The sequence below is a fragment of the Impatiens glandulifera genome, chromosome 1 (genome assembly GCF_907164915.1).
Source record: "Impatiens glandulifera chromosome 1, dImpGla2.1, whole genome shotgun sequence".
NCBI classification, from domain to species: domain Eukaryota; kingdom Viridiplantae; phylum Streptophyta; class Magnoliopsida; order Ericales; family Balsaminaceae; genus Impatiens; species Impatiens glandulifera.
This window is the reverse complement of record NC_061862.1, coordinates 31641696-31651078: the sequence shown is the minus strand read 5'-3', so window position 1 is coordinate 31651078 and position 9383 is coordinate 31641696. Positions and strand designations below refer to the sequence as shown.

Sequence of the window (9383 nt, the reverse complement as noted above, 5' to 3'; positions counted from 1 at the left end):
TTCTTAACTATAATTCTAAATCCTAATTAAGTTCTAAAAATATAAAAGTGTGAACAAGTAAATTCTTATTTTCTTTTATTACTTTTTTCTTAAAATTTAAATCACCCTAATAACGCTCTTAGTTAAAATAAGAGTCATTATTAGTTTTTTATATGTTTTTTTCCTAAAATCAAGTATGTGTGAGATCTTTAATTTGTAGGTAAATCTAATGGTCCCCAAAACTTATTCCATGGAAAGTAGCCTAAACAAGGGCCTCTCAAATTATCATTACTAATTAAGCTAGTTTGTGACATTCAAACTACCATTTCTAATTAAGTTTCCTTCTTAATTAACTCATATCTTACGTTTTTCTTGTATTTGATTCTTAACCGTAATAGGGATATTCGTAGTTTTAGTTATTTTACTTAAAATCTCAATTTTATCGAACTAGTTAGTTATTCATGTTTAAAAGAAAATCAAATCAAATCCTATAAACATATATACTTAGAGGTGAAGTAGATTTTGAGATTAAAATTATTACCATTATTGATTAACAAATTTTGTTAATTATTATATAATCAAATTGAGACCCCACTGGAAACTCATAATTCCTATATTTACAACATATATGAATTCTATCTGAGAATATGTTAATAATTATCATATACAGTTCTGAGTTGACTCGTTTTATTGTCACTTTCATAGTTAATATTACCAATTAAATGGACCCATTCACCAGAAAAAGAAATATTCTATTCTATTATATAAGTTAAAGCAAATATACATGACACACACCAAGATCAATTTTCAGAATCACCCCCAAATAACTGCAATAATATCTAACCCCCATCATCATCCTTCACATATTCTTGAAGTTACCCATCATTTTTACTGTCTAGGCTGAAATTTTTGACTGTTCTTTTGGTTTTCAAATGAACCCAATTATTTAGTATTTTTGTTGATTTCAGATATCATTTGTGGAATGGGCATTGAGAATTTGAGATAATTAACCCTTTACATATTCTTGAAGTTACCCATCATTTTTACTGTCAGTTGAAAATTTCAAAAATTTCTTGCCAGAGTTGATCAGTGTTTAACATATAGACCCCACATAGTGCTTTTTGTCTCCCCTTGTGTTTTTAATCTATTTAACACAATATTCTTCTCTCAAGATACAAAAATACCCAGTTTTAATTTATTTTTTTTAAAGCTGGTTATTTGAAAAGAATCATGAAACAAAAAAGGCTGGATGAACATGATCAGTTCTCACTGTACTTTACATGGTTTCAAGGAAGAGATTAGACAGATCATGTTAATTTGTGAAAAAACATGCAAATGGACAGTTAATGATATATATTCTTCTTTCCCCCACATTAAAGAAAGCAAAAGAAAGAAAGAAAGAAAAAAAATACCTTTCTTCCCACTTTGCACATACATTGGAGAAATCAGTTATTAGAAAAACCATTGTTTTCTGATCAAGTGTGCAATAGATTGAAGAGAAGAAAAAGAACATGAAGATTCATATAGAGCTGTAGAACTGACCCAACCGCCAGCAAAGCAAAAAAAAAAGCATAAGTCCAAAGTAACCATTAAACCTTCAAAATTAAGGTTTTGATTAAAAGGCCAATTATTTGGCCAAAAAGATATATATTTTTTTTCTTTCTGGGTGTTCTTCATTCCTCTGTTGGCGGAGGAAGATTAAGATCAAGAAAATCATGACTTTCAGATTCTTCCTGCTTCATTAGTACTGTTGTTCTACTATGATGATGATGATGGTTTCTTTCTTGAGAAGCACCCACAAGAAAATGAGATCTTTTATGCCCACCAAGAGCTTGACCAGATTTGAACACCCTATTGCAAATTGGACATACATGTCCTTTCATCTTCTTTGATGATTTAACCGGCCGTTCCAAATCATCGCTATTTGTATTATTACTATGATGATGCTGATTATAATGATGTTTGCTCCTCTTGAAAACATTCTTACTTCCATCAACATTAACACTTAAAGAAGCTGTTTTTTTCTTCTTTGGGGATGAATTTTTAGTTTGCAATTGAAACTCACGATGATCAGTTAAAGAAACTGTCTTTTTCTTCTCGATTTCATATCCAGATTCCATCTTCTGATCAGTTTCAGTCTCAGGTTCATTCATGAAATACCCAGAATCAGAATTATCAGAAAGAATTCTAGTTCTGTTACTGTATGATTTAGTTTCGGAGACAACTGAATCACTATTATTATGATCAGATATTGATGAATCGACTAGATGACTGGAATTCATGTTTACCCATTTTCCAGATTCTCTAGACAACATCATCAAACACAGGGCTAGTTCTTCCTGTTCATGATCTATCTCAGAAGAAGATGAACAGTTATTATAATACCTCGTCATTTGGCTGCTACGGCGGCTGAGAGCGTCGGATTCTGTATCGGAATGACTATCCGTTACCATTTTCTGATGATTCTCAGTATTCCACGAAGAATCATCATCTTTAGATCCTCTTTCTCTATCGGAATGACAAGCCATGTGACCACATAAAGCTTTGAGTGATTGAAACCCTTTTCCACATTGCCTGCATACCATCAACTTATCTTGCTGCTGCTGATGCTGCTGCTGATGTTGGTTTCCATTAATATTATTAGCAATTGGAGAGTCTTTAGCCCTCCATGATTTCTTCGGATTCTCTCTTAAGACATAGCCGGAGTTGGAATTCCCTCCTCCTCCTCCTCCTCCACCACCACCAAGCTCGAATCTTGATAACTTATTGGATGAGTTGTTAATAATGTGATCTGTTTTTTCATCTGATTCAGATGAATTAGCTAACACGTGAGACCTCATGTGTCCACCCAATGATTTCCCACTTGGGTACTTCTTGTTACACAGTTTGCAAACAAATCTCAATTCCTGATCTTCCTCCATCGAGATTGAAACGATGAAATCGATTAACAAGATGACCCAATACAGAAATCAAGATCAGTGATCCATTTGAGAACTGAAGTTCGGATCTTGAACGAAAAGAGGGCAAATGTCGATGAAACAGGGAAGGAAGGAAGTAAGTAAGTAAGAACAAATTGATTATACCCAGATCACGTACAGTCACAGCAAAGAGAATAAAGAAGGAGTATAACTAAGCTGACAGACAGTTACGAACTATACGAGAGATCAGACAAATTTTGATGAAAACAAAGCTAGCTTTGAAGTAAAGGGTCGCCAATACTGATCATGAACATACAGAAGACACCCATGAAGAAGAAGAAGAAGATGATGATGAGCCATCAAAACAGAAGCACTGACACCGTTTCTCTCTCTCTCTGTATCTCGTCGTTTTGTTTTGTTTTTGTTTTGATGTTATGTTGTTGTTATATTTGGAGGAGAATTTCATGCATGGAAGTAAAAAGATTGGAATGGAATGGAATGGAATGAAGATTTGTGCAACACGTGTTCTTTCAGAGAATATTGCGCTCTTCAAATCGGACGATCAGATTTTGCAGGGTCCAATCCAGGGTTTCTTTAAATTACTTTACTTTTCATTTAATCTGATTAAATTCCAAATATAAATTGTGGATTTCTTCAAATTAACGTTTGATCCTATTATTAATCAATGTTATATTTAGCTAATAAATTTTCCAACAATAAACATATAATACCTTCATTCAAAGCTGTAAAATCTTTGAGGGTAGCTTCCTAACTTAATAAAAAGCTTGTTTTTATTTGGTTTAAAAGTTTGATCTTTAATTAACATTTCTTAAGAAATCCCAAAACAGACAAGTTATTCCTTTTCAGTTTAAATTATTTGTTTTTGATTCAATTCTGGAAGGGGCAAGTAATCATAATGCCTGGCCAGCATGAATAATGCATGTTTGTATTGTTGCATCAAAACCATTTGCCACTGTTTTCCTCTTTGAAAACGTCTGAATCTTACAAAATAGTAGAAGAATAAACTCAATTATGCAAAATCCCTTCTCGAGAGATCAAAACGCAAAAAAAAAAAAAAAATACAGTTTAAAAGAAAGAAGCATGAATAAAGGCGTATGATCGTCGAACTGGATTGGACCACAGCTAGTTTCTAACACCTTCTATTATTCCAAGTCACACCAGCCATTGGAGTTGAGATTATGGATCAGGTCAAGAAACATTAATACAACTAAGAGAATGCAGCTAGCTAAGCCTCTCCTTGATGATGATGATGATCATACAAGAATGATTTCCAATTTTTACCCCCAGAAATGCAGGGAATCAATCTGTGACAGATACAATATAATATATAACAAAATATCATTGAATGGGATGGAATCATGGAAAAAAGTTATCTACATCTCTAATTATATTACAAAATAACACAACAGATTCCATCAAATTTACATTGATTTCCCCCCAACATCTTCAAGAACAACCTAACATCCAAAAAACCCAAATACCAAAATTCAGCTATCATACATCTCTATCTATCTATATATATATATGGAAGAAGTTACTCCACCATTGGTGCTGTCTTCTAATACAAAGAAGAAAATTCTATAGATGTCATCCTCCCAAAATATTCCAATTTTGTACTCAAACCCCCACCACACCCCCAAAGCAAGGGATAGTAAATAAGAGAATGCTATATTATTATTATTATTATTAATGCAGCACCCTGCATTTTTATATTTAATATAAATAAAATTAGGAATTACCATCTTTGGAGGTTCTTCACCTACCACTTGTTTAGCTGTCACTAGACTTGCTGTTTGATTCCCCAAAAATCTCTTCCATCATATTGCAAGTAGGTAACAGATCCACATCTTTCGCAGCAGCAGCAGCCGTAGTTGGATACCTTCCATCCCAAACCCTACTAACATCAGACAAATCTAATAGATATCCATGCCCCTCCACCACGCCATTAACCGCCCCGCCAACACTTTCAGTCCAACTCCCCTTTTTCCGCTCAGCCTTAGCCTCCACAGCAAAATTATTATGCTGACATTCAAAAGTTACACTTTCATTCCAACTCCCCCTTTTCTGCTCAGCCTTAGCCTCCACAGCAAAATTATTATGCTTCACATCTTTTCCAGCATAATTAACCATATTTGTTTGCAAAACAGGAGCATTGTCTTCCAAATCATCGTTGCATTCGTAGTTATCAGTTTCATTCTCTTGATCATCATTGTCTGTATCATCATCCTCCTCTTCATCAGAAGTATCATCATCATCTTGTTCGAGCCCTTTCATTAAAGATGGGAAGTGATTCCTGCTCAACCATTCACTATAGTTGCTGTGACTACCAAATATACCAGACAACCTATTACCAGCGGGAGAATCATCGTCATTATCCAACAAAATGCCATGATTATTATATGCGTAATCAAGAGACATGTCGTCTTCTTTCGGATTTTCATTTACTTCCTGCCACTCGTCATCATCACTGTCAATATCCAGAAAATTGGATCTATTCTGAACAGCTCTCCTTCTAAGGATGAACACATTGAAATAATAGCTGATAATTTCCTTTTTGGTTCGACAAGGAAAGGCTACTGAGAGATGGTTCCAAAAATTCTTGCCACTCGAGCTGGGGTTAGCATAAACAACGTTGTGAAAAATGTCTTCTTCCACACCAGTCCAATTCTTCGTTACTTCCTCTCCCATTTCACAAAATCCCAACATCGCAAATTTATCGCTCCCGATGTTTTCTATTAACTTCTCTCTAGCTTCTTTTAAGTGCTGCTGCACACATCTGACTGAACCTTCATCATCACAACAACAATCCCCCTTTCCATCTCCAACCTTGACATCATCAACAGCCAAGTCATCACGGGGCATCGAAATGACAGTATACCCCATAAATTTTTTCATGTCAGCATGATTAGAACCCAATAGATCATCATCCCATGTTGGAAGTTCAGCCTGATGATTTGGTCCCAGGGGAATATGTTTTCTAGGAGGCGTGTCTAGCATAGATGAATGTCTACCATCATAAGAGTCTGTTGGTCCTCTTGGGTGGTGAAGTTCAAAGTAATCTGGAAAAAAAGGTGAGCGAACAGTTCCTCCAGATCTATAATCTTCCTCATTGGTATTGTTTGTAACACATGAGAAAGGAGTGCTGACCTCTAATGCTTTTGCAGAAGAATCTGAGAGCATACATTTACACAAGTTACTGATTCAGTAACATCGGAATTTCAATCCTTATTCACTGAACTCCGATGTTTACATAGACAGGAGTTTTACTAATATTTTTGAAAACCGGGTAAGGTATAATGTATTGACATATATACAAGTTTTAATACATAATTTCAACCTTATAAGATGTTCTAGCCTACATAAAAGTTCAAAATGAAATTCCAGTTATCAAACGTAAAATCAGAAAAGAATTCTAAGGATCATATTTGAGTTATTATGAATAGAATAACAAATAATAGGGGAAGACATCGCCAAGAACTACTAGAAAATCCAGTTTGATACCTGAAACATCAGCTTCGTAAACGGGTTCAACACAAGAAGGATATGATTCTGTCAAAGAGGAAATAAGCTTTGGGTGCTTGTAGGAAAACTCCAGAAGCTCCTCATTTGACCTTTTAGTTCCCATTTGTCCTGTGAAAGGAAGAGCATGAAAGATTAAATCAATAAATAAATAAATAAATGTATCAACTCATTAGGTTTATCAAGAAGATTTAGATGTTCAGATAAAAAAGAATGGTAAACTTAGCTAGCTAGCATTAGAAGAACTTCAGGATAGAATGCTGACAATGTTTAGTGAAGTAAAATGATGAAAACAGCGTAATTCAGAGCTATAAGATACATCAAATACTTCAGGAATTTGAAACAGATTGAGATGTTGAAAGCATATGCATATGTTAAACAAGAAATTCAAGTTTATTAAAAACAACCAATCATTCATCTTAAAGGAAGGAGGAGTTCAAGGATGAAGACCAATTCCAGAAATTAAACAATTTGTATGCAATTATAATTCCTAAAACACCTAATCCAGATTACAAGACAAAGTATCTATGATTTAACATGGAATTCGAGCATGCAAAAAAATTTAACAAATTGCCAACAACCCTAACCCTAGTTTCTAAATCATACATCAAAATCAAAACAAATTAAAAAGAGGAAACCTCAGCAGGACAATTGAAAGGCTTAATTAAAGAAGCCCTCAATAAATTTCAGGAAAAAAAAATACAAATTATCCGATAACACGGAATCCTAGAAACAAGATAGAATCGGCATACCTATCAAAATCACGACCAAATTGAAGGGGGGAAACTAATGGAAAACCCAATAATCTGTGTTTCCTTCCACGCGATTAAGGAAAAAGGCGGTAAAAAAACGTGAATCGAAGAGATCGAAACCCTAACCCTAGCATGCGAGAGTTCGATGACGAAACAATAGAAAAAAAGGATGAAAAGAAAGAGGAAGATGGGAATCGATCGGATGTTTCTTTGGTTTTAGTATGGATTTGGAATAGAGATGATAATCGAAGCTCGATCGGAGAGAAATTGGTATGGCGTAAGAAACGATGAAGGTTGGGTACAGGCCGTTGAATTTGTAGACGACGGTCCGGTCCGGGTATTCGGTTATCTCTACACCAGTCAGCTGACAAGCAGAACCGTTTTTGCTGACTTAAATAAACCGGATAAATGTCCGGTCTGATTCATTAGATTTTCAGAATTAGTCCCTAATCTTTTAATTAACATTAATTTTGGCCTATTGAAAATTTTGATACAAAAGAAACGTGACTTTCAATTAGCATAAATTAGAAAAAAAATTATAAATATTATAATTTAAATTTGACTTTAAAAATATTATATTCTTAAACTAAGTTATTTTAATTGTTTAATTATTGATATCGGTATATAATGATAAATTTTAATTTTTAAATTAGTGAGAACTAGCATGATATCCTACATAGTCTGACTCTTCTCTTCCATTAAAGTGTTTCCGGTTGAAATCGAACATGTGTAGTAAATAATGATAACTAAAACGGATTTAAAATTGACGATAAATATGACATTTTAATCGTTGACAAAAAGTTCTTAACTTAATAAATAAGTAGTGTTTGTTAAATTTTTGTTTCTATGTGTTTGTAGGGGTGAGCAAATGGGTAAAACCAATCCATTTTGTTCGATCCGTATTAAATCCAAACTAAGTTTATCCAATCCGTAATCCAAACCATTTTACTAATTAATACGGATTGGATTGAAAATGGTTTGGATAATCCAAACTAAAAAATATTTATATATATCAGTTTGAAATTACTCAACAATTTTTTTAAATTTTTTTTTTTTAAAATTTTTAAATTTTCTTTTAAAGAAAAATCGAATTTTTTATTATTATTAAATTTGATTCTGAAAAAAACAATAAAAATAATAATACTAATAATAAAATAAAAATAAAAATAAGTATTGTTGGCAAGTGATGATAAATAAAATATATATTATATTGAGATTAAATTTAATTTAAAGAAAATTAATTAAATTTTTTATTTTTATTTAGATAGTTTGGATAATTTGGATAATCCTAATCCAATCCGATTTAATTCAATACGATCTCAATCCAATCCGATCTCAGTCCAATCCGAAATATCCAATCCAAATTAGTATTTAGAAATTCGGATTAGATTGGATTTCGGATTAAACCACCCAATGTTCACTCTTATGTGTTTGAAACAAAAAATGGTAGAATTTAAATCATTTTATTGAGTAAACTGCCAACAAGCTAAGCGAGGAAGAAGGGACAAAATTATTCTTTTATAAAAAGTATAACCAATAAACACAAATATTTTTTCAAACAATTTTATTCATTATATCATTTTCCATAAAAAAAAAAAAAGAATATTCCATAACGACTCACTTATTTGAGTCAGCCATGAGTCTAATTACCCTTTGGTAGTTTAATTTACAAAATGATGTAAAATATTGCAATTCTTTTTAAGTTTGGGTACAAAAATCAAATTTTTAAGGAAGTTTGAGACCTGTATTTAATAACACATAAAATTATATGAAAAAAAACAAGTTTATACCCCTTTTTATTGACTTAAAATAATCAATTAAACTTAAGTAAAGGATTCAAATAGTATCTTTGATATTATAATATCATTGAAAATCAAAATATCATATCTTCTAATATACGTTATTGAGTCTCACGTCATAAATGAATAATACAGCTACAAAGATTAAAACAATAAGAAATTTAAACTGTTAAATTTAAAAAACATGAAATTTTATATTTAAAAATAATATTCTCGCATAAAAAATAAGGAAAATAAAAAGATGAATAAATCATGGGCAACAATGAAGCATTCAAACTTAGGTAAAATATGATATAAAAGGGTTACGTAGATAAACCATTATCGACTTGTATGTTCATCGGTTTCTTGAGCTCATTGTAGACTAGAGATGATTAATTTAGTTGAATGTTACTTTC

At 32.5% G+C, this 9383-nt stretch overlaps 2 protein-coding genes across 2 annotated transcripts; both read right to left on the bottom strand.

Annotated features, from left to right (window-relative positions):
- Nucleotides 1-1652: 1652 nt before the first annotated feature.
- LOC124923712 (zinc finger protein ZAT9-like) lies at nucleotides 1653-3283 on the bottom strand. Its single transcript, XM_047463680.1, has one exon. The coding sequence runs from the start codon at nucleotides 2898-2900 to the stop codon at nucleotides 1653-1655; it is 1248 nt and encodes a 415-aa protein (XP_047319636.1). The 5' UTR covers nucleotides 2901-3283.
- Nucleotides 3284-4241: 958 nt separating this feature from the next.
- LOC124921647 lies at nucleotides 4242-7537 on the bottom strand. Its single transcript, XM_047462328.1, has 3 exons — nucleotides 7190-7537; nucleotides 6420-6548; nucleotides 4242-6088 (listed from the first exon to the last, which is right to left on the bottom strand). Exons 2-3 carry the CDS (start codon nucleotides 6541-6543, stop codon nucleotides 4689-4691), a joined length of 1524 nt encoding a protein of 507 aa, XP_047318284.1. The 5' UTR covers nucleotides 6544-6548; nucleotides 7190-7537; the 3' UTR covers nucleotides 4242-4688.
- Between the last annotated feature and the right edge of the window lie 1846 nt (nucleotides 7538-9383).

What these genes read in the sequence shown, in the direction of transcription:
- LOC124923712 (XM_047463680.1), bottom strand. Translation starts at nt 2,900, where the DNA reads ATGGAGGAAGATCAGGAATTGAGATTTGTTTGCAAACTGTGTAACAAG.
- LOC124921647 (XM_047462328.1), bottom strand. Translation starts at nt 6,543, where the DNA reads ATGGGAACTAAAAGGTCAAATGAGGAGCTTCTGGAGTTTTCCTACAAG. An exon ending in TTACGAAGCTGATGTTTCAG is followed by an intron (nt 6,089 to 6,419) that starts GTATCAAACTGG and finishes GTATGCTCTCAG; the next exon opens with ATTCTTCTGCAAAAGCATTA.